The sequence below is a fragment of the Camarhynchus parvulus genome, chromosome 1 (assembly GCF_901933205.1).
Source record: "Camarhynchus parvulus chromosome 1, STF_HiC, whole genome shotgun sequence".
Taxonomy (NCBI): domain Eukaryota; kingdom Metazoa; phylum Chordata; class Aves; order Passeriformes; family Thraupidae; genus Camarhynchus; species Camarhynchus parvulus.
The window spans coordinates 95,437,478-95,463,198 of NC_044571.1; the positions used below are offsets into that span (position 1 = coordinate 95,437,478).

The 25,721-nt window shown below is 40.1% G+C and overlaps 1 protein-coding gene and 1 pseudogene across 1 annotated transcript; both read right to left on the minus strand.

Moving 5' to 3' along the window:
- Positions 1 to 10,982: 10,982 nt before the first annotated feature.
- Positions 10,983 to 19,295, minus strand: C1H3orf52 (chromosome 1 C3orf52 homolog). Its single transcript, XM_030957101.1, has 6 exons — positions 19,094 to 19,295; positions 15,651 to 15,774; positions 14,964 to 15,097; positions 14,089 to 14,159; positions 11,920 to 12,110; positions 10,983 to 11,012 (listed from the first exon to the last, which is right to left on the minus strand). Coding segments are annotated over exons 1-6 (702 nt in total). The 5' UTR covers positions 19,274 to 19,295; the 3' UTR covers positions 10,983 to 11,010.
- Positions 19,296 to 22,469: 3,174 nt separating this feature from the next.
- Positions 22,470 to 25,721, minus strand: part of LOC115906220 — a 28,728-nt pseudogene continuing 25,476 nt past the window's right edge.

Here is a 25,721-nt window from a genome sequence, read left to right on the forward strand (position 1 = left end):
GACTTATAATGTACCTCCAACAGCATGCTATGTGTAATCTCTAAATTCATATGACTTGGCAGCTTTACATCCCTTAGCACATTCTTATTATATATATAAATCTAGCATATAAATATTAACACTACATTGCAAAATGTTTGTTAATTACTGGCCTTTTACACGGGCAAAATTGTAAACTATAAGCAACAGTCCGCTCCTCAGAAAGGCTAGCTCATATTACCAAGAAACTTGCTAACTAGCAACCTGAATATAATGTAAAGGCTACTAACTTTGCCAAATAGTTAGTAATAATAATTTCAGTCCTTAAACCTGCAAGTAAAGTCTTCTGCTTGAACCAGCAAGGATTATTTCAACTGCTAAAGATCAGTTCTGCTAGCCTTGCACTTACACCCATGTGTTTGCCCTTTCTGTCATACCATCATTACATTTTTCTTCCTTTCGCTTTTTCCCAGGGTATGCTAGAGGTCAGATTGATGTAGATAATTTGTGGGAGCGTGAGACTGGTTCTTTCCTATCTCTTCACAGTATTTGCTGCTGATTCACCCACCTAGAGCTATTTAATATGTACAAGCCCAGTGTACTGGTTTTGGTTAGTTAATTTGAGTTTTCTCACTTAACGCACTAAGGAGCGTGGTGAGTTCAGCGCTGGCTAATCACCAGTGCACTCACTTACTGTTGTGAGGTAGGATTAGGAGAAAGGCAAAGTAGGCTCAAAACTAAAAGGGTAAAAAGAAAGACTTATTAACATAACTACAGAAAAAGTAATAAGAATCAGAACAAAACTTTCAGAATGCTTCTCTTCCTCCCACAACCTTTTCTTTCCCACTGACAATGTAAAGAAACAAAACCTAAAATTTTAGCCAGATTAGTACTTCTAGAATAGTCTTTCTTCAGTTCACTTAGGGAGAGGAGTTTTCTTGTTAACATTAAGGAGACTTCTCCACAAGAAAAAAACAGTTCTCTTGTGGCTCTCAGTTTCCTCATGAATAGCAGCTGCCTAGGGAAATCTGCAATTGTGAAGTCCTTCCTATTTTCTACAAGCTTTTCCCACAGCTGTGTTTATGGGCCATGTCAGTTTATGGGGTACTGTTTCAAAGATGAGCTTTTCAAAGGCAAAAGTTCTCATTATCTATCCCTAAAATCGTCTTTATCTCTGGGAACAGAGATTTTCTTCTTTTTCTTCTCCTGGGGGCAGAGGACCGCTCTTGTCTCCTTCTCTGTTCAAATTTCTCACAGGATTATAGCTACTTCATCATCTGCTTACTTTAGCATGGAGGCCTTTCCTTGATATCAAATTAAACCTTTTATCTCCCCGCGGCTTTCATGTGTTACAAGGAAACAGAATCTTTTCTCTACAGCTCTCCAAGAGGATTTTAGCTTATTACCTTATTACCTATTCCCAGCCCAGAAAGAAAAGAAAGCATTCCTGGAATTTTTCATCTTTAACATATGTTTTTTACAGAATCGTATACAGCTTCCCAGTAGTTCTACAGACTGTCAATTACACAGAAGTTTTTACATCGCTTCCATAAATGCCTCCCATACAAAACCACCACACCCAGAAAGGCTGGCTGCTCCTCCAATCCACAAACTTTGGCGCTGTACTGCACCAAAGGGTTCCCAGGGAACAAAGGTTGCCCTTCCCAGGAGCAGCTAAATGCTGTAACACCTGCCACCAGCTACTACCCTCCATCCCTGGACCTATGATTTGTGCCTCTCGTACCCTGTGGGAGCCCCAGCTTCTGCAACCCTCAGAGCAGGGCTGGGTGCCTGCCAGGGGCTGCCTCCTGGGGAGAAAAGCAGTAGAGAAGCTGCATAAAGTGCCTTGTCCAAACAGCTGGAGAAGGAATCTACCTATAGGTTTATGTGTGCTCCTGGCTGGCAGCGGGATGTGAGGACCACAAAGCCCCAGATCTGCTTGCTCACCTTTATTTTCATGCCATAGGTGGAAAGTGCCTGTCTCCATCCGGAGAAAAAGATACTCCCACAAGCAAAGTAAGTACAGAATCTGCTTGAGCCCCTCAGGGGGGGTGTGGCATGGCATGAATGGGGACAAGAGGGAGCTCTCTGTATCACCAGAGGCAGCTGGCAGGCACAGCCTTGGGCAGCAGCCATAGCAAGGCATTTTGCATCCCAGCGGAGGGAAACCTCCTTACATCCAGTGAGGAATATACCTGCTGTGCTGGATTACTCAGGAGCTCTTTGGTCTTTTTTTTTTCCAGCAGCAGGAACGGGCAGCCATCCCCGCCAGCTACTGTGCCCCAGGTGCCTCAGCCACTGCCTTGCAGCTGCCTCCTGCATTGTAGGCCCTTGTCCGTCACTGCCAGACCCACAGGCCTGCAAGCGCAGTGGGAGAACTTCTGCTGTGCCCCTGCTTCTTCCCCTGAAAAGGAGGTGGAGGCTGCTGAAGACAGTGGGCTGCCAGTACAGCACAGCACAGCCTACATCTGCTCACACACCAGAGCCTGTTCCCCATACACAAGCACCACCTAGGACTTTCTCTGAACAGACATAAGTATGAGGTGTTTTCCTAACAAAATAATTTCTTCATATTGAATATACAAATAGGAAAGACTCTATGATAGCCAGGATCACATGTGCTCATGTGAAGCAGGAGGTCTTGGTTTAGATTCAAGCTGCTGCCTTTTCCCTCTTGTGGGTAAAGCCATTCATGTAGCAAAGGTATTACTTTTACCAGTTTCACAAGTTGCTGTTTTAGCAAAAGCCCTCTTCTTGTTAGTCATCCACATTGGCATTTTCATAGTAGTAGCAGTTAAGTAGTAGTAGTAGTTAAGGCAGCACAAGAATGTTTGAAAATACATAAATTCTCTAAGATGGCAGCTTTAATGTAATGTTAAGAGTCTGATGTCTTTCCTTTCAGTTTGCAAAAAAGTAGGCTTAAAAAGCCCTGTTATCTTAAGCAAAAGTGAAAGTTCAGCTCTGGAATTTTACAGGAGTAACATGTTCAATCCGCCTCATATTATGAAACAGCCAGACTGACAAAGACAAGGCTAGGAGAAAGCAGGATGTAAAATGATAGACCTCTGCCACTTAGATTTTTATGGGACAGAGAGACAAATTTCCAGAAAAGCTGCAGACTTCCAAATCTGTGCACACAGACACCCAATGCATGTGGCACATCAGGCAGTGCCTCTGTGCCCCAGCACCCAGCCAATGATCCCAGGCAGAATTAAGGCTGCATGGATCATAAAGCTAGAACACAGTCAGAAAGCAAGCTTTCATTTCTAAGACAGACACGTAAAACTGATTTCAGTTAATCAAATGAAACAAAAACAAAACAAAAAGAAAACACAGGAAGATTGCACATCTAGGTTTAATTCAGCCAGTGAGCAGTGTTGTGTGACACAATTGTGTATAAACTAGGAACAAGATAAATCTCAAAAAGCCATCAGATTTATTTAGCTCTCAGAGGTTCAACACTTTTGCCTACTGTTGTCACACAAGTTTATGCTTTTGCACAGCCTATGTTCAGTCTGTGACTGAGTAAATTCTGTGCTGATGAAAATCCTTGTCTAGTGTTGCTACACCAGAGAATGACAATCACATGTGTTTTCTTCCTCTTTCCTCAGCACAGACCTGCAGCTATCCATCAGAGACCATCAAGGTAAAGACTAAAACTGATTTTCCCTCCTCCCACCCCCACTCTCTGTGGCAACTGGGTCCAAAACATCCACATATTAGAAATACAAGTGTCCATCATGTTCCTGCAGAAGAAAGAAAAGCCCATAATCAGACAGTTTCCTTAGGATGCAGAAAAACATCAGTTTAAGCCTAGGTACAAAATAAGTCTATGCACAAAAAACTGAGATGCAGCCCCACTCTTGGGCAGCCAGTGGCCAAACAGACTGCAGTACACACTCATAATTTCTGAGGCTGAGTGCAATGTTGTCTGGCCCAAATCAAACAATTCAGGAGGCTGAACCTTATGATGTTGTCTCAGTAAATGTCCTAAGCCACTGCACAACTTATGGCTGTAGGGGTGCTTCTCTCTCCTTCTCCTTCCCTTCTCTACTCAGCTTTTTGGTGGCCAATCTCTTGACTACTGGCATGTTTCCCAAAACAGTTTCAGTTTTGTCATGACATTTTCTAAAAGTCATTTAAATGGACTATTGCCAACCAGGTTCAGTAATAAAGAAATCTTCAGCTGAAAAACAAAGGGAGAATTAATACTCTGAGGCTTAAAGGATTTTGGTTAATATTTGCACTATAAAAAAAATGGCAGATGTACCAACAAATGGCTAAGTCTGTTGGAAAAGAATAAGGTTTCCCCTTCCAGTGTCTCACTGCCTCTAGAAGGAAGAAAAAAAAAGAAAAAAAACTCCACAAAACCAAGCATGCCCTTTCAGGCTGCACATTTAGTTTCTGATAAATAAGAATTGAGCAAATGGTTGCATTGCAACGCAGGAAGGACTGGTAATATAAACATGCTGACTGTTCATTTTACCTCCCTCTTTTGGGGTTAGATTTAGGAGTTCTGGCAATGGACCTCAGAGTAATTTAAGAGGTAACTCTGCTTCTCTGCCCAAATTAATCATCCTGGAAGGCAGGGTTGGGGAACAGCCACTTCTCATCTGTTGCACTTCACAGTCCTGTGGGTTGTTTGTCTCTGGCTGTTTGTGTGTATTAATATGCTGAGCTTGGAGAGGCAGGAGCTGAGTATTTGTGGTTTGCTGCCTTTGCTTTGTAAACAGTGCATTTTAGCAGAGGGTAAACGAAGTTGCCTCTTGAGTCCCTGATGACAATCAATCACCAGAAACCCTATGTACTGCAGAACGAAGTGCTGACATTTAGCAGCCTGAGTTGGTTTGGTTTTGTTCTGTTTTTGTTTTTTGGGGGGTTTTTTTTGGTTTTTTTTTCTAACAAAGATGACATCAGTAAAGCAAAAGTTGGTGCCCAGCAGATAAGTGGGTGTTTAGCAGAAAATTTTGAAGAAAGTGGGCAAGATGACAGAAAAGGGTGTGATGAAGTGAACTCATCATTTTTACCTGTGAGTGTGGGATTGACTGTGGGGGAAGAGGAGGGAGTGGAGCTGTAATGGGGAACCTGCCAAGTAACTGTCTGTTGTTGAGAGTTTTTGGTGTCCCAAGGAAAAGCCACAGAGCGTGGTTTGAAAACAGTCCTTGCAGAGATGTTAGTGCAATAGGAAAGATGACCCTTCTGAGTGTTAAACTTGGCCTGTGAATAATGGAAGTTTTCACACTTGCTCCATTGGTGTGTGGGATAAATCACTCCACCTCTGCACTTCAGCCTCCCTGTTGATAAGAGAAGGCTGCTGATAACAGCCTTTCAAAACATGATGACTGGAAGGACTCTGGAAAATGTGACTCAGAGCAAGTCTTGGTTAGGCCTATGTGTTTGAAGGGACAAGAGATGCTCCAGACTTCACTCACTGGGATTGAAAGCAGCTCACTCATGAAAATTAAGAGCCTACCTGTTCTCATTTCAGAGGTACATTAAGAGAAATACTGCTGACCTTCCATCTTTGCAATCATGACATGGGGAGGAGAGAGCCATGCACTTGTGGATAAGCAAGTATATGCTGATGGTTCTGCTCCTTAAAATTTCTGGAATTTTTACATCTCAAAACTTTATAAAGCCTCAAAATCAGAATTTATTTTCACTGAAGTGTTCTCATGGTCAGGAGATCTTCCATGCAAAGCAGAATCTAAACAGACAATACAATTTGCATAAACTTGGAAAATTCAAGGCAAATTCTGTGGGAATTTTGTTTTAACATTGTCATTCTAGGCTTGAAAAAGAAAAGCTAACCCTTTGGAGTTTTTAACCCATGAAACAGAGACCTCTGTTTCACTTACAGAGCGTGGAAGGTAACTACAAATGTCACCACAAACCCAGCAACACTCACTCAAAATACTGCCACTATTGCAGACAACAGAGGATAGCACTATAAAGCCAGTAGTTAATCACTGGCTTCAGTACCTAGCGCACTCAAATCAAGAACAAAAGGGCAAACAAATTTTTAACTTCTGGCTCCAAGTACCTAATCAGTGCACATTGGCTCTTTAGATTTAATGAGTCATCCTGCTAACTATTTAATGCACAGTCACCCACAACCCATTAGCAAACACCTTCAGGAGGCAAAAGGAGGGACAAGTCTAAACAGAGTTGGGAAGGCATTTGCCCACACAATCTTACCTTCTCCTTCACTAATGGCTTTTCTTTCTCTTCCCTCTGTTCTCAAGGACAACATCAGGTGAGGGCTGCTGGGGAAGGGATTAGTCCTCACTTAATCTCTGGAGAGGCTAGGGCCCCTTCCAGGACAGTGCATCTCCTGGACAGCCACACACACACATGCACTTGAGGTCTTAATTGCTCCCAGACCCTACAGTCTCTCTGGCAGCTTGCTGTGACTCCTGTCCCTCCCTTTCTTCCTCTGTTTTCTTATGCTTTTTATTCTGCAAGTCACCCTAACTCACCTTCCTTCAGTTCCTTCCCTAAACACCCCATGTTAAGTCTTTTTCAAATCCCAAATGCTCTCCCTTCACATGCATCGATAAAATATTCCATGAAACTCTTCCTTCTTGCCCATCAGCTCCCATTCCCTGCTTGGGTAGATGTCACAGAGATGATCTGCCACAGGGATGATTTCTCCCGGAACAGGCCGGGTGGGAGCTGGAGCCTGGGCTGATGCAGGTGGCCCAGCTCCATTGGCGTTGCTCTGCTCCCTCATGTGGCGATGAGCTTCCACCGTGTCAGCACCAACAAGCAGGGCCATGGGTTGTTGAGCTCTCCAGGTGTGCAGCCACAGCCCGGACAGCTGGGAAATGACCGTGGATTTACAAACCTAACACTGAGTGTATTAGTCAACAGGCTATACCAGACTTGCTCACATCTCCAAACTTCTTCAGGGTATAACAATGCTGAAGCCTTGCTCTTTCTATCTTCCCCCTTTTCCCCCTCAGGAGCACATTGCCAAAAAAGATTCTATGAATTCCAGGTGAACTGTGCTACTTGACTGTCAGCCATGATGTAAAACACAAAATCTCTGTGATTGACAGCAATTATCAGACAGAATATGCACTTACCAGTGTGCCCGAGGGGAAGGCAAATGTCACCAGCCCTGAAGAGCATAGTGAATATGATGATGTCCTGGTAAGTTAAAAGGTATTCTTTTGCCTGTGTGCAGCCATAATGACCATCCCTCTGCTGTTGGGTCTTCAAACAAATACCTCTCTTTTTACCAAGCTTACTCATTAGGCTACGTCTACCAGTCATTTACTATGAGACAAACCTGTCCATGAACAGCTGATCAGAGAAAGAAACATGGACTGGGTACAGGACTTGACAATTAAACCAGGAGGAATCAGTAGCAACTACCATCATAGGACAATGTTCCTCTGTAGAAAATGAGGAGCTACAATATTTTAAGCAACCAAGGCTGTACATTTTTCTGGACTTTTAGAATACTTCTTGACACAGACATTTCTTTTATGAAGAATCCTCTCTTAGGGTTTTCCTGCTGGAGCTGAGAAGTTCAGCAACAAGATGTAAACAATAGGTTATCTTCTGCTGTGGAATGTAACAGGTCTGTCTGGACTGGTGCAGCTTGCATGTTTATAGTTAATGGTCAATCCAGAACTGAGATCTCTCGGACACAGTCCGAGAGACCTGGTTTGTTATCATTCTTTACTTTCCTTAGCTTAGCAGCTTCTGGAAACTCTTCTTTCTTTTTCTTTTTAGTATAGTATAGTATACGTATATATCATAAAATAATAAATCAAGCCTTCTGATCATGAAGCCCATCTCATCTCTTCCTTCACCCAAAAACCCTTGTGACCACCGTCACAACTCCTTTTATTAAGGGGCCTTAAAGAACTACTGGTATAAATCTCAAAAATGCAATAATAACAGGGTCTTTCTGTTTGGAGAATGTTTCATGTTTAAAATGAAAGCATAAACCTTGTGTTAGATGCACTTACTCTTGTCCAAAATTTCTCTGACATGCTTGATTTGTACCATTATACAATGCATAATTTTTATTGTAAAAGAACTCATTTCTCAAATTCCCCCTCCCCCTTCTAATGTAATACTACTTAGCCGGAAGTATTAAAGTCAGAATTAAATAAAAAACCCCAAAACAATAAAATCCGTGCAAAAAACCCCCCATGCAAAACAAATATTACACCCACGAGAAAACTGTTTATACTGATGCTGATAATTACCTCTCAGTGGCAGAAGTCCAGGTGCTGCTTCCATGACACAATGCTTCCACAGCTCGCTCCTGCTGGAGTCTCCAGTCTGGCCTTCTGCAATGCTAGATTACCACCTCCTCACAGCCCAGCCCCCCCTCTGCAAGCAGTCTGGACATGTACAAAGGACTAAAACCAGGTATTCAGCTGTTTAGCAGAGCTCACAAAGTGATTATGTCCCTGTATTCTTGCTTAAGCATGTTTTTCTGTTCCCTCCATTTTTGCAACAAAACAGTATGGAAGAAAATGTTGAACAGTTTTAAGTCTTCCTTTGTATGTGATTGCTGGCTGCAGCCCTGGCTGTATGGTGCAGTGCCTTTGTGACTCCCACCTGCCATTTCCATGCTGTGGATAGTCCCATGGGCAAGTGCACGGAACAGTGGATGGACACACTGCAGCATGTGCAGGTATCCCTGCTGTGGCAGGCAGCTGAGTCTGCCCAAAACTCATACTGGCTGCTGTAGGCACACAGATAACACCTGACATAGGATTTTAAAGGGCTGATTGTACACTCCACAAGCTGCTTTTTAACAATGTCTCAGTTGTCCAAGTCATTAAAGTGCTATCCTCATTCCTTCTATTAAAATTAATATTGATCATTCATACAATATATTGTGGTGTAATAATGTGCTTTTAAATTATTTTTTAATTATTACTTGATGTAATAATGTGTTTTCACACTGCTGTGTCTCTAATGACAGATATATAACCAGAAACTACTTTTTTTTTGACACTTCCTTCAATGAGAGTTCAAAACCTGACTTGATGCAGTCTGTAAAGTCAGACATTTTCTGTTGAATATCATATCGTACTACAGCTCTACCTTCTTCTTTCCTGTGAGGTTCTGGGGTAAAGGAACAGACATAGAAGAGGATGGCTGGGAAAAAAATGAATGCTTGACTCCTTTCTCAACTCTCAATGTCTATATAGGTATCACCATAAAGAAGTTTAATCATTAAATTATTTTTCAGTTTCTAGAATCAAGATACGGAAGTGTTCAAGGAAAGGATCAGGTGTCTTGGTGAGAGCAATAAGATTGAGCAGCGTCTCAACTGCAATTTATTTCTTTGCTGCTGGTACTTTCATAGCCTGCTGCTTTTGGGACAAGCCATATAAACCATGACATTTATCCTTCTCCAGCATAAGAATCAAAAGGCATCTCTCTTCTATCTGTATACTGCATAGATTATTACAGCAAGAAAAATTATAGTTCCTATATCTTACAAACCAAGAGAGAATCAGAATGAGCTGCAAATATAAGAGTCATGCAAACTACTAATTTGATCCAGAATGTTTCCCAAGCTCAGTTTAAATGCATGCAACAACAACAACTGAGTTTGAGCATATACCTCTGTCAGACATGGTTCATACAGCACAGCATTTAGAATTCTGATAACTATTTTCCAACTCACACAGTTGAAAGACTAGAGCTGCTAAAGAATGAAAACAGCCACTTTGAGAGTAAAAAATAAATAATTTAATGCACAATAATATCATCAGATTACTCCTAAACAAACTAGTAATATTGGAAAGAGAAAAACAATTTTTCATGACATTTCTAACAGTACAAAATGCTTCTTAAAATAAAAGTTCTATCCAGCAGTACTAACATTTATAAGACTATAAATAAATGACAAGATGTAGTTCACTCACACGGTAGTGAATATGTTCCATTCTTCATAAAGGTAATGCTTAATTTTTATGTTATAGCCAGTTAGTGCCTGTAACTTTTGTGCCACTCCGGCCTATGTCTTCTGCTCCAGCACCATCGTCTTGGCACCGATTCATCTCCTCTGGTCTCTCATCAACAAGAACAACTATTTACTGCCTTATTAAGGCAAATACCTTACATCTGTTCATTTTTATCCCCAGTGCTAGGCAGGAACTATAATTAAGGATATAGATTAGTCTTCAGATTTACAAAAACAGGTTAAGTATCTGTCTATTCACTAGTAGCAATAGCTAACTGTAAAAGCACACTGCTATTTTGATCCTTAAAATATTTCTGTGACATTCAGCTGCATTAGTGAACAAGACGTGTCTCTTCATGCTGTTGCTTTCTTCTTTTGTATTTACATTGAAGAAGAGAAAAATAGAGCAAAGAGCACCTTATCCAAGGAGGCTGTAGGAAGAATAAGAAAATTATGAGAGCTAAAGCATTCTTAAGGAGCTAGTGCAAAGGCCTTGCATGTAATTAAAGAATACAAGTACATACACACACACCCCACATATATATATATATATATATATATATATATATATATATATAGGTTTTCAGGCTGTTTTACAAGGAAAGAGCAACAAGTAAATGTGGCATATGAAGTTTGGAGAGAAAAAAATAACACATATGAATTTGACTGGAAGTGAGCATTGAAGATGAAGCTGTACAGATAATTTTGCATAAGCCAAGAGAAAAAGAAAGGAGCCATGTGCAAGACTGCTTTCAAAGCTCATGCAGAACATTCAGATTTAATCATAAGGCAAGACAAAGCAGAGCTTTCAAAGTCAACAGAGCATGCATCAAATACATTATTTTCTCACGGGTGAAATGGATCACTGAGACATAGAAGAAGGAGATAGTGGTGCTGTAGAAATACAACACTGTCATATATATACCACATTTTCCATTTACAGTACTGTACCACAGGCAGTATTTACAGGACAACAATTTTAGAAGTGTTTCTACCTAATGAATAGTTCCCTGCCCTGGGATTACTTGTAGATAGGGAATTGCATCTCTTCTAGGTAGTGATGAAGATGAAGAAACTTTCCATAATTTCTCTGAAAGTTAAAACAGTACTATATTAATATTAAAACAAAACTTTAAACAGTTATTTCAACATATTCTTTCCTGTCCCCTTTTATACTCGTTTCCTAAGAATCCTGTCAATATATAAGGAATAAAATTCTTCTAAAAATTGGAACTCATGACTTGTTGATCTCTTGTCCCTTGGTAAGAATCCCAAGAAAAACCAATACGAGTTAATTGCAAACCTTACTTACCTACAGTGCAATGCTGAATTGTTAGCCTAGGATTATTCTAAAAGCACACAGGTGTGGCTCAGTAAATTGGCACTGCAGGGAGGCAGTTCCATGCATTTAGTATAGCTTCAAAGCTCATGGGGCTTTTATAAGGGCATTTCTATCAGGACAAATACAAATGCATTGGAATCACTACCTAGTCGCTGGTAGTCATCGCCTAGAAAGCCTGGAAGAATGAACATTTGTTTCCTTTAAAGGTATTTCTGTACATAAGAAATTTTCCAGAAAACTACAGAAAGACAAAAATCAGGACTCTTTTTCATCCCTTGGATTAAAATTTGTTTTGTTAGCATTCAAAACCAAATGTACAATAAAGACAAATATTTTAAATTATTTGTCTCCCCATTATGGTACACATACATACAAGGAGAATTTTTTGTACAGATAAAATGCAATATTAGATCAGAAAAGTTTGGTTGGAGTCCACAGCTAACCAGTCTCATCACTATTCCCTTTCTCATCAGAGGACCAGTGAGTCTCAGGTTTTAAGTTAAGCATATCAAGACTTTCTGAAAGCTATTTTAAAATATCCTTAATACTGTTATGCAAATCATATATACTAATATCTTTCTAGAAATATTTCCCTCCTTTCCGATAAATACTTCTGCTCTCTGTAAAGAAAGTTTCTCTAAGGTACAGCACTTACATGTGAGAGAAGTCGGGTTGAGCTTTAACCTGTCACATTCAGATGTCCCAGGATTAAGAGTATCTTCATCATAAATATTTTGACGTAAAATGTTCCTTATAAAATCTGGGTTCATACTGTTTTCCATAAATCCCTCTGTTGATGGTGGTACAGAAAACACTAGCTGATAAATTACAGTGGAGCTTTCATTACTGAAAAACAAAGTCAAGGATGAATGTCTTCAAGTGTCAACAGGGTCTTTTTTTTTTTGAAAGACTGACTTTTCATATCAATGTTGGGATGGATTTAAAAAAAACCAAAACATTTCCCCAAGAAAGAAAACTGCCAGTTTCTGCCTCCCTTCTCAGAACAGCTCTTGAAACTGGGTACATACTTGAAGCCAGCCAGAGACATGTTTTCAAAACCATGAGGGGCAAATGGACATGTGTTCTGATGGGATGAAGTTTTCAGTACTGGTGCTTCACAAGAAGCTACTGATAAGAAGTGTTGCAATATCCTGTGCATAGTTTCACTAGAAACCTGTAGGAAGGTTTATTTTCCTGCTAGCAGTATCTGGGACTACACAGCTGTGCTCCTGATTCAGCTCTGGAGTGGATTACACAAACCAGTGAACTGGAGATCATTTGTGGAGATTTCATTTTTTGTGGTCTACCAAAACTGACTACAATTCAACAGCTACCTTCTATACTCACAGAATTCAAAACATTTTCAAAAAGTACTTGAATGGGGGAAAATAAAAGGAAAGAGAGGGAGAGAGCAAGAGAGGGGCATCAAAGAGGCAGAGAGAGTTATTATCTAATCAATATACGTGTAGAACTACAGCTTTTTACTTGATGGTCTAAATCATAGTTAGTACCCGTAAGGCTAAGGAGCTACAGTTCACTGTTGAACAAAGCTGGCATACCCAAGACTGGCAGGGCAAGGGAGCATATTCCTCAAGGGAGCAAAGTGTCTTTGTGACTGCCACTTGCTACATTGCAACGTGGCTATTCCTTTGTCATTGCTATCTCAAAGGACCTGGGACTTTGCAAAACTACTTCCCTTGATTTTGTCCCATCTTTCTAATTTCTTTTGTAAGAGTTCTTTTTCAGAAGTCCTTGGGAAAGCTCTCTGTCTTCCCTTGCCTTCCTGCTATCTCTCCATGACAGGAGACATGTATATTCCTCTTGCCTTTATATCTTTTGGGAACAAAATTATTCTCTCCTCCTATGAACCCTGTTTTATATATTTAGGTATTGGAATATAATCCCAATATTACCGGGTGGAACGTGCCTGGGCTTTTCTGGCCCTCGCTGCCTGACCAAAGGCGGCAGCCGTGGTGTTTCACCCCAGAGACACCTTTGGTTAGCTGTATGCTGCAGCTAGGCTCTTGGAACAAGTCCAGGCATCAGATCTCAGGCTCGACCTCTGATGAAGAAGCTTTAGGCGAGGCAAAGAGGAAAAAGGAGACGGATCCGGCTAGGGGGTCATAGTCCAGAGTTTATTCCTGGGCACTCAGGCCTCTGAATGTTGCGACAGCTCCAACTGAATCCCAACCGCACGGTCCTGTGTCTTTTTAAGCTCAGGGAAAGGGGGAGGGGAAGGGGTAGGTGAGCTACCAACCAGGTAGGAGGGGGGAGGCTCAGCAGACAAATGACACTTGGATGACCCAATTGTCCCCAGGGCTGAGAGGCATCTTTTGAACTTCACCTATCAGACGCCTTGCTGACCTTCTGAGATTGATGGACAGCTCTCAGCAGGAAGCAGGGAGAGGGGAAGGGGGAAGGATTACTAAACCTGGGAGGAAGTGGGAAAGCTAAGACAGGACATTGCTTCACACTGTAACATTTAGGATTATTTAAACTACATCAATCTTAAGCGTTTCCAGCAATTAATTTTTCTTTTAACAAATATCCTTGAATATGTTTATTAAGGGCTGCAATTGTAACCAAAGATAACAGAGATGATACTTCACAGCAACAATATGTTCCTGTCGTTATGTAATTTTAGCAGCATTTACCACTTACACCAGATGATCCTTTGACCAGTTTTCACTGCCTATACACATAATTTTCCCCAAACAACCCTATTTTTCAGGGATTTAAATATTGTACATATTTACATAAGCACATGTATGTCTCATCAAAAGCCTGTGATTTTCAGATAACTTTGGGGACAGAAATTGCTTACCTGAAAGAAATCACCTGAGCTGACCTAAAGTAACGTCCTAAAGCTGGAGATGAGCTGTAGACTTCTGTTAGCTGAGAGAGAAAAAAAGGTTTCTTCTATTCAATCTCTTTTTTGCCCTCACAAAGGAAAAAAAAAGCACAGCAAATCATTCTTACAGAGTACTTTAAGGAGCATAAAAACAGGTGCTGAAGGTCAAATAGCAGCAAATATCTGCCCTGGAAAAGGTAGAGAGTAATTTAAATTTAACTACAAGTTAATTGTACATTTGAGTGATTGCTATGTAACCTTAACACAATGAGGGCACTCAAGGTGAACTAAAAGCATGTGCTCATGTTGCTATGTGCAACTAATGCTGTTAGGTTTCGGATCTAATTAGTACCAAAAGGCTCTTCTAACTCTTACTTTGTGGGTGGAGGGTCTCTGTCTTGAGACTGCCTTCCCACCATGTCCAAATGATAACTGCCATGTATGCCGAGCATATTTCAGCTGTTACTCAGAGCTGTGCTGGCTCAGCAGAAATCAGAGCTATAAACCCAGACTGTAATCATGTACTCATAAGAGAATGCAGCACACAGGATGTTTAGCCCATATTATGCTTAGATGACTTTCCCAGGCCTCTCCTAAATTATTCAATGATTTTATGAAAAAGGTGAAGACAATGTCTTTATAAATGGTCAAATTTATGGGAAAAAAGTCAATACTTTATTGTGCTTAAAAGCAGACAATTATTTTTTTCTAGATTGTAACTTTAAAAAGTACAACACAATTTATTTGTGGACTTGCAAATGACGGAGTTGCTACGCAGAGAAACAGAAACTTAAAAGGCAAAACACTGAAGCAGAATCATCTTTGCCAAGAATCACATAAACACTTACCCTCTTAGTAATGTCCTCGGAGGAGAAGTGTGGGAGACCACACATTAACTCCAATGTTCCTGAAAAATTGTGAAAATTTCCATTGCTTAGTAATTCATCAGGATCCCAGTAGTCATCCTCATCTGTGTAAACATCTAATAATTAAAAGGAGATAGAAAGGGGAGAAAAAAGTTTCAGATAGCTGAAGTATTGAAAAACAACCCTCTTGGCTTTCTTATAGATTTCTTAGGTAAAGACTGACTGGGAAAGACAGAAAGAAAGTGCACGTTCCCTAAAAAAAGTGACAGCACCTGGCAGTCAACCACCAACCTCCACTGGCAAAAGTCATCTGCCCTGGGAGTCTGACAGGCAGTGACCCCATGGGACCTAAAGTCATCCATGGCACTTGTTCCAACAAACAAACATACAAACATAATTTCTGTCCTCATATCCAAATCTCTGCTTGTGATATTTTCTCAGCTACAAACTTGAATTGTCACCTGATCAGGATACAAGTTGCTTGCTGCCTGCTAAGATAAAAGCATCCACAAGAACTACCGAACTACAATACCACCCTCTGCAGTCAGTATCCCAGTTCCTTCAGCAGTTTACTGAAGGACATTAAAGGATGTTATTGTTGCATTTGTGTTCTACTAGAGTGTACATATTGCATGTTTGTATTACTGTAGCCAAGAGCGAGATACTTACTAGAATAAAGAATTAGGCTGATGAGAATGACCAGGAAGATCACTAGAAATATTGCAGATACAATCATCCATAGTTTACACTTCCAGAAAACTACATTCCTGCATGATTTCCAGGCATCTCTCTCCTAGGTATAAAAGAGAAGGGCATACTGATTAATCAAATAAGGCCGGAAAATATATTGAAAAATGTCTCGGCTGTCACACTTAGAAACAAAACCCCCACATAGATGGGAGAACCTCACTGGTAAGCAATGCCCTACATCAGGGGTTCCCAGCCTTGACTACTGCTGCAGGACAAAATGCAGACCTAGAGAAGGGAAAGGACATTCACTTGAGAGAGATCATTCCCCTTTGCACAGAAGTTCCAACTCCCGAATGGCCCATAAAGCTAAAGTCTTGCAAAGGTGATTTCTTGGCTCCATGTTTGGTTTTTTTTAACTATGTGAATTAAATTTACATATTCCGCAAGCTTTCCTTTTAATGTTTTTCATCTCGCCCAACCAAAAAAGTGTCTCTGGAGGTATTTCCAAAATCATTCACCTCTGCAGCATTGATGATGCCAACCTGCATAGCTTCTGGATGCCGGCATCCAATGCAAAGGCAGTGCTATTCAATAGATACTATTGCCTTAAACCCTCTGTAAAATAATTAAGAATTTTATAGTTGACTTATTTTTTTTCAGAAGATTGGAAACTTGAAGGCTATTGAGTGTATTTAACAGAGAGTTTAATGCAAATCTCACCTGCTCTATGAAGTCAAAAGAAAACTTCACTCAAAGCAATTGTGCAGGTATGTACATTCATATGGGAGAGAAAGGACAATACCTTGCCTGTTATTTAATTTTTTATAAGACTGAAAGCCATGACAGAAATTAGTCTTTTAATCAGTCAATCCAACAGGATAAGTATTAAAAAAAAAGGAGGGGGGGGGGGGAAGGAGTAAGCTTAGGTGATGGCAAAACAGATAACTTCATCTGTTTTGTTCCACAGCCAGAAGAATCAGAATTCATAAGCAGACCATGCTGTCTTTTTAATTACTCGTCTCCCTCCCTCTCCATCCACCATAATGGTAGTAATAAACTCTATGTCCTTTCTGTTATCAGTACCAAGTAAGGAAAAGCACTTGCTGTAAGTTGTCTGGGACACACATGCAGATTGACAGAAACGAGCTGCTGCTGGAGGCAATAATCCAGGTTTTCTTCCTTTACTTTATGAACTTTCTAAGAACACAGAATAACAGAGAGGCTTTCACTGAATTTAACTGAATGGAGCAGCTGTCTAAAAGCTTCTATGTGGTGGCAGGGGAGCAGGGAGAGAAAACAGACACACAGAGAAAGCGCTTACAAGAGAGATTCCTTCAGGAATAGAGGCAGAAAAAGGAAAATGCTCTCTGTAGACACCTCTGCACACAGAACTTTGCTCTGCTGGAGCATGAAAGGCAAACACTGAGTATGGTTTTGTTGACAGCACACTTTCAGCTGTCATCTCATTTACTTTGTTATTCGATTTTTAAAATATTTTATAGAAATATATATATATTTTATAGAAGTATGAATTTCAGTTTAATACTTAACACTAGCATATAGTTTTGTATTTAAAAAAAATTTTAAAAGCCAATAGCTACTGCCTAGAGTGCAACTATGAAATCAGCCATAGCCCCATCAGTTGAGACAGGCAGCTGTCAAGCCCAAGTTTTGATTGAGACATCATATAGTAAAATCAGGAGCCCCGACAAAGGGAAATTATTTGCGTCTGACTCCAAAACTTTGGAATGCTGAATACTTACTTTCTTAAAATTATATATTATATTATATTATATTATATTATATTATATTATATTATATTATATTATATTATATTATATTATATTATATTATATTATATTATAATAACTATACTACAAAGAATACTAAAGAATACTTACCACTAACTAACAACTCGTGACTGTCTGCAGACTGACAGTCCACACAGCTTGGACCGGATAAGCTAATTAACATAAACAATCTCCACCAGAATCCAGTTACCAAATTCCTTCAAGTAAACAACCTTCCCAACACATTCCACATGTGCAAAACACCAGGAGCAGCAAGCAGATCTAAAAATTGTTTTCCCTCTGTGCTTCTCCAAGAGAAAACCTGAGAGAGAGAATTATGTCTCTCTCTGTTCAGAGGGCATGTTAATACCACATCACCGCATGTTTAGGCTATCACAAAACACAACTCTTAACCATACATAGCAAACTGGCTTGATCCCAAGAAAACATTCAGTTCCACAACTAGTCCAACGCCTTCTGAACTTTGCCAATAGGCCAGGGGGAAGCAACAACAGCCGAGAAATTCTCTCCCTGTTGGGCAGGACAGCTCTGATTAACCTGCCAGCTCAGCAGAAAGCAGAGCATTGTAACTTCCAGTAATCTGTATAGGACGGGAAGCCACTTGCTATAATCAGCATAAAGAGAGCTCAAATGAAAACTCAGCTTTGGAAAGGAGAAGGATAAGCCCAAGGGTAAGGTTTCTCGAGATAGTCGAGCAGACCTCGCTGATCCCTGACTCTCTTCCCCCCTCTGCTGCTCCGCTTTGCACCTCCTGGAATGTGTCTGGCCCTGCAGTGAGCTGATTCAGCTTTCCAGAGAACGGGAGAAGTAACTTGACCCCTGACACAAGAGAACAAAGGGGGGTTTTTGCCTAGTCAGCGGAATAAATGAGCCCCAGAGGTGAGCAGCGGGGCTCCCCCAAGGCAGCAGCGAAGTCACGAGGGCGGTAAGGGACAGGCGGTACCTCAGGCAGACAGCTCCCGGCAGTCAGCCGTGCCCACAGAAAAGCAGGAAACATCTTCGCACCACCACAAATACTCCTGCAGTATGTAATGTAATTCACTGTACAGCAGTCACGTGTGAATATGTTATTCCTCTGCCAGAATTAGTCTGTTCTGTAGCTTTAAAATAGAGACTAGGAGCTACGTCCCTTAGGATTCACGTGCTGATCTTAACTGAGGGTTTGAGCATTCTGTTAATTCAAATTCATAATGGTTAGCAACTGAAAATTACTCAGAGATAAAGAGAATCCAGCATACTCTGTTCGAGGACATCTTATTTTTGTTTGGCAGCACTGTTTCCTGGTTAACTTCTACTGAAAGAAAGCCTGGTTTTAAAACTTATTTCAACTTTTTTCTGGTTTTGAGCCCAATCCCACTGATAGCACATTAGAAGAGAAAGCAAAACTCAGAGAACCACAGTTTCGCTTCCTAAATTAATGCTTAAAATCCCACTCTCAGAACACTTCATTGACAAGGAAAAAGAATTACATTTAACATTTTTTAGCCTCTTTCCCTCTACCTCAAACAAGAAATTAAATAACCTCTACAAAATGTTCCTTCAAGTGTCATTTTTCTTGCTGTGTAGTATTTCCCCCGCAGGAAGGATCAAATGACCAAATGAAATTCCTACCTTTCTCGTTTGAGCATTTAGAGGCTTGTCATGATCAGTCTCACTTTCCTCCACATTATGTTCCCGTAATTCAATAATCTCTTGCTCCTGAGCAGAACTCTGCCTTTTCATTGCTTCTGTCTCGGAAGAGGGTCCTCTGTGAGAACCTCTGTCTCTGAAGTGAGCATGGAGCCAGCTCATTTCCTTCTTGTTTCAGCTGCAATTATGGTCAGTAGTAGCTCTGACACGAGGCTGGAAACAGGAAGAGTGGGGATAGTGTTCACAGGAGAGGTCTCAAAATGCTGTTAAATTAGGGGAATTCCTTGGAAGAACAAATGAAGTTGGCTGCCCTAGCTGCAGAGAAAGGGAAGGCAGAGGAAGTATCGATTTGCACAGCCATGAGAACTCTGACTCTCAGCTGTGCAATACCAGGATTTCCAGTTTGCCTACCTGCCCATACCAGCCCTTGACAAGCAAGTGACTAAACCTTCAGCAACGCTGGGATGATTTTGAAAGGAACCAGTGTTTTCTCTGCTGCTGTCAGCCAAAACAATAAAATGTTATTACTGTTATCCATGCAGCTAAACAGATGTGATGCTGAACAGCACAGAGTAAAAGTTCATAGAGCATGTTTTTTTGCTTAGGCTGGGACTCTGTCAACACTTGTGATTCTAGTCTCCCTCTATAGTCAATAAAGAAATGAACACTAATGACCCTTGTGCTGTAAGTTGCTCTCCCTCTAGTTATTATACTGCCTAAAATCATAGCTAGTGTTAAAGAACCATTTATGTCCTTCAACATACTAGCCAACCTAAACCTGAGAAGCTGCTTTCAGGTAAAAAACCCCAGAGGACATAGATAAAGAGAAGAGAAAGATGGGCTTCAATTTCATTCTGTGCTCTACAGGACATGCTTTTATGAAACAACCATGGTGATTTGGTCTGCACTAGCTTCCGACATGCACTCTCATGTGCACCAGGAGTCACTCACACCAGCTTACTGTAGCCAGGGGGTGATTACGACCCCAGCCTCCTAAATATCCTTGATCCTACCTCATCTTCTTTCTCCTGTTCACAGTCCATCCCCATGTTTCTCCTTCCTTCCCACAGAGCATCTCTCTCCCCTCTGACTCAAAGGGTCTGGGCAGACCCCTGGTAACCACACCCTTCCTTACTCTTTTGTCCCAGAACAGGGAGAGTATCATGCATTGAGAACCAAACACAGCCTCTCTCCCCAACCCCCTTGCCACTCACAGCACCAATCCTTTTTCCTGCCAAAAGCTCAGGGTGCTCTTCCCTCTTCCCACCACTCCAATTTTCTCTTTGTGCAACTCACCTTGGTTCTGCTGCCTGAAGCACACCCAGGGTTTGCATTCCTGACATCATGTCACACCCATCCAGGCAAAGGCACTCCATGAAAGTGAGCACGTCTTAGGTTTATTCCACAAGTAAAAAGAAATACAAATTTTATACCCCACATATTTTGGTTCTGAGAATCTTTAAAGCTCTGGAGGACTGAAGGTGAAATTGAGCAGTCATCAAGATCATAACATGTGTCTGGATCCACAAAATCTTACTTGGGACATCTGACACTAGAAAAGCCTTTGTCTGGTTCTCACTACTCCTGCTGGATATCAGGCTCAATTATTTAATTTCTACTCACAGTAGACCTTCCTACTGGATTGTCTGAAATCAAAACTGTTCCTCTAAGACAAAGAGTTAATGATTATACAGATCTCATCATGCAAAGGCCAAAGTCCTTATTTTATTTTACGTAATTATGAAGAAACTGCTTGAAGTCTTTCTTTCATCTGGGGGATCTAACTTCCACACTTTGTGCATTTCTTCCATGTGAAATTCTGACCCTTCAGCTTTGCAAAAACAGGAAAGTCCAAGGCACCAATGCAGTTCTGATTACACATGGAGTTTAGAGTTTCAGAGGCACATCCAAACAAACAAAACATAGCCCCTTGCAGTTTTAGCACATGTTTATTGAAAAGGAAGATGTGAATAATTGAGTAGCTACTAAAGAAACAAACCTCCTAATATACAGGCTTTGAATATAGGTTATGCTGTAAGTTTGACACTAGCTGGGGCAAGACGCCCAACAGGAGAAAGGAAGGAAAAGCAATAACAGTGTTAGAAAAAGCAGTCTCACTGCATGCAGATTACAGTGCTAGCTCTTTTCAACATTTCCCCCACATGCTGCCAAGGTATGTCTGACATTAAACAAAGATCACATACTTATGTACTGCAGAGTAAATGTGCTGTGTGGACAGCAATAAAAGGTGTTCAAACTGCCAGGTTCATCTTTTAAATATATATATCTTAAAGGTGAAAGCTAAACACTTCCAAATATTGAGCACAGCTTAAAGACCATCTAAATGGTCTTAAGGCCATCTAGACAATTCTTTTATTGAGCTAAGTACTGGTATTCTGAAGTCCCATAAACAGCTTTGGAAACCTTAAATTGGCTAGATTTGGAGTGATAAACTCATCAGGAGATTAAAATTAAAAAGCTTAGATTTACTACCAGGGTTAAAGGAATGTTGCTGTCATTTCTTATGTTGCTTTCTTTGAGCCCAAGGATGCATCCAACCACATAAATCCATCTTCCTTCTATGTCCATTTCAATTTAGTGTGGCCTTGTGGGCACAGCCCAGAAAGATACACAAAAAAAAATTTCCTGAGCCTGAAACTCTACTTACTGTGGACCGTGGACAGGACGAAAAACAATCCTAACCTACCAGGAACATGCTAAAAATTCACAATGGATGCCAGAGCTGGAGGAGTACACATGTAACATATTGCAAATACTAAACCCTACAGTTAGTTCAAATTCTGAAGAGAATTTAAGACAGCATTATAGTTTCTTTTTGTTCAATAAATTACAACTCATTCATTCCTTCCTTTTATTTAGACATCATCCCAAAGAACCTAAACAATACTCTTCCAGTTACTTAATGAAAATTTCTTGCATCCTAGCATTTTTGAGCTATATATCTGGTATTTTTAAGAAAACACAGTAGAGACCCCAAAAGTTACAGACCAGAAAGTAAAAGACAGGCCGTCGCACATAACTGGAAAGAATTAATCTCAGATTTATACACAATACACTATTTATATTTTTGAGAACTATGAAATAATTGCTTATGTTTAGAATCCTGTAACATACCTAAAGAGTTGAATATATATGGCATGTGGCCATTTTTATCCAGATATGCATATGTGGAAATAAATATAGATAACAAGGGACAAGGAAGGAGAGAAGGGTTACAAATGAGGTATGGCTGGATTTTTGTTACAGTTTATAACCCATTTTATTTTGTTTCTAAGGCAGTGCTCTTTCTGCATAAGGAAGATAAATCCATAAGTAGCCTGGAGTTCCTCTGAGGCTGAACAGTTATTGCTAGATGAATCACAAATGATAGTTTCTTCATTAAAAAATGTATTCTTTCACCAAAGAACAGTCAATGGCATTTTCATGTTGTATCATCAAATTGACTGCAGCAGGAAGCATCTTCACACAGAGGTGATCTGCATTTTGTCCTTGGCTCACCAGTTTGTATTCCGCTGGATCCAGTCATAAAGTGCTGTTACCTTGGTGTCCCCACCAGGACGATTGCGCCGAGCACACCCTTCACCCCAGCTCATGATGCCAGCAAGGTACCATCTATTGCCCTTCCCTGTGCAGGCCAAGGGACCTCCAGAGTCTCCCCAAAATGAAGGAAGTCCAGCCGTTAGTGCACACACAGAGAGCACTGTAACAAAAATTAGGTTATTTAAGAACAGTAAATACCTGCCCCTCTTTTTCTCAAATATTAATTAAAACTTACTTCTAGATATAATGTACCCAGCCAGATGCTATATTTATTCAATTATTTTAAATTATGGATGCAGCACACTTACCAATATAAAACCAATGGCGAGAAGCAGTTTATAAAATTACTCCTTGATAATTCATAGAATAACTCACCACAGCTCAAATAGGGAGAGAAGAAGACAGGGATGGAAATAGGGAATTCTACTACAGCTTGAAATAGGGAATTCTACTGCAATTTGAAATCTACTATAAAATGTTCACAGGTTGAAGGCAGATCTCTTATACTGTGTGTTAAATAGGAACAGAAAGATACCACACACTCCAAATAAAAAAAGCCAACTAACCAAAACAAACCCAAACCCAACAAACAAACCAGGCACAATTAAGTATTATCAGCAGTTTTATAATCAAGACTGACTCTACAGTAGACTACTTTGTAGAGGCAGAAGAAGGAACAAAGACTAAGGAATGTGCAAATAAGAACAGGCTTCTCAAATGGAACATGCAGGTTTGCACAGCAGTGTAGAAAAATAAAAAGTTCCATTCAATTCAGTTCACAGGATCAAAGTGCATTTGGGCTCATCAATGTTTATTTTGGCCTTCTATTACTTTAACCTTCTCTGACCTAGTCTGTTGACAGAGCTCTGGGCAACAACAGTACAGCTCCTCTCTGCAGCTGTTCCTAATGCACACAAGGCAGTCAGCAGCCTCCAAATTCACCCTAGGGCTTGTTTGAGCCCCCAGCTGGGGCCAAAAACATGTAAGAGGTCAGGAGAAAACCATGTGCTGAGAAAAGAGTAATAACACAAAGCTTTCATCACCCAACCAAACAAAATTATCTATTATGATGGTACAAAATTATCTAGAGATAAGAAAAGAAGCCAGAGTTCTTCCTTTCTCTCAGGCTGCTGTCATACTAGAAATGTTGATGATCCAAGAGTGATGTCAAAGTGACTTGAGAAAGGCAGCTCAGCCAATTACTTAGCCAGTTCTGAGAGACCAAAGGGATTGTATACCACTAGGGAAAGGAAGGATCCTAAGCAGAAGAACCAAGATCAAAGAACATTCTAGAGTGATAAGAAAACAGAATGAAAGGGTGATTTTTTTATTTCTTGTGTATCAGGTCCTCTAAAGATGGAAGCTTCACATAACTTGTGCAACATATGCACAGCTTACATGGCCAGGAAGGAGTCAAACAGAACAGGGCCCTCACAAGTCTGAAAGCATAGTAAAGCAGGTTTAGGGTGTTATGGGTCTTTCCTGAGTTCCCAGTGTCATTCCTCTCTAGCACTGTACAGGAAACACATACTCTATATTACATAATATATACTAGTGACAGAAAGAAAGGGGAAAAAAAAAAAACAACTCCCCAAAAAAAGTAAAGATGCTACCCAGACTAAGAACTTAAAGACCCAGAGGGCCAACATGCTAGAACTCAGACCAACATGCTAAAACTCAGACACAGCATATCATGCTGGAAAATGTCCAGTATGATGTACAGCTGAATAGGTTAAAAATGCCCATCTGAAAATTCAAGGGCATTTCTTAAGCAACACATTTGTAGGAGGAACACCACCCCTCTGACATAATTTAGCAAAACAATTCCAAGGTCAAAGTTTGCAGATAAACTCTACATAATGTTAATAAAAATAATAATTAATTTAATTAGGTCTTTGACACTATAAGAAAATTCTACAAATAGTCTATTGTGTTAAATAAGTTTGACCCATCATGAGCTACAATCTTGTAAAAGTTATCCTATTGCATTAAAATAATAAAATTTATATATTACACAAAATTTGTACCAAATTTCCTCAGTCTAATATTCAGTAACAAATTTCTATCCCCTTTGCATGGTAACGGGTATAAAAACCATGTTTGTAAGATTGATACTCATCATCAGAAGTTTGAACACCAATGAAGTACACAACTAGTGTACTAGGAGAAAGAAGGCAGAGTCAGGACAGAGAAGTATAACCAAAAAGCAGTTTCTGATCGTGTGTGTAAACAAACTGGGTTTTATGACTTACACTACTGTGATGTAGTCACAACTTGTAATTATACACATGAATGAATGTTTGAAATTAAAAAGCACCATTGCAGCTGCAGTTCCAAAACTTAGCTTAGCTTTTCCTTTTGTATTTCTTTGCAACTGTAATAATAAATTACTCATCACACTTTCACAGTATTTTAGCAATTCCACACCCAGATATTAAAAAAGATAAAAAGAAATTAATACAAATAGCGCAATTCACAGGTGGACCTTTTAGCGCAGATGATTCCTTTTATCGTTATATTTTTGTTCTCTGGTATGAAATATAACTGTTGAAGAAGAAAAAGAACTCTTCTTGATACATTTTACCCCTTGCATTTGCAAAATGATATTTCCCAAGAGAGTCAGAGATTATCCATGATGAATTTTCTTCCTTATTTTGGGGAGCTTTTAGTTGCCATGTTAAATTAACCATAAATTCGCACTCAATAAAAAAGAAAAACCAAAAACCAAAAACAACCAAACAACAACAAAAACAACAAAAAAACCCCACAAACAAACAAAAAACAAACAAACAAAAAAAAACCCTCACCACACAAACAACCTGAAACTGAAGAGTTTTCCAATGAAAGCAATCATTCCTCTGTAGTTTTCCTACCAGTTCCAGATTACCTGGCATGCATCAACACCACCATTAAGGTTCCCAGCACACAGCATACGTGAAGTAGTAGGATCATCATAGAGCTTGTTGCAAACACTTTGGTTAATCATTCTCACTCAAGCTTCCTGCAGTGTTTTGGCAAGATGACCTAGAAAAAAATACAAAGGGTATTG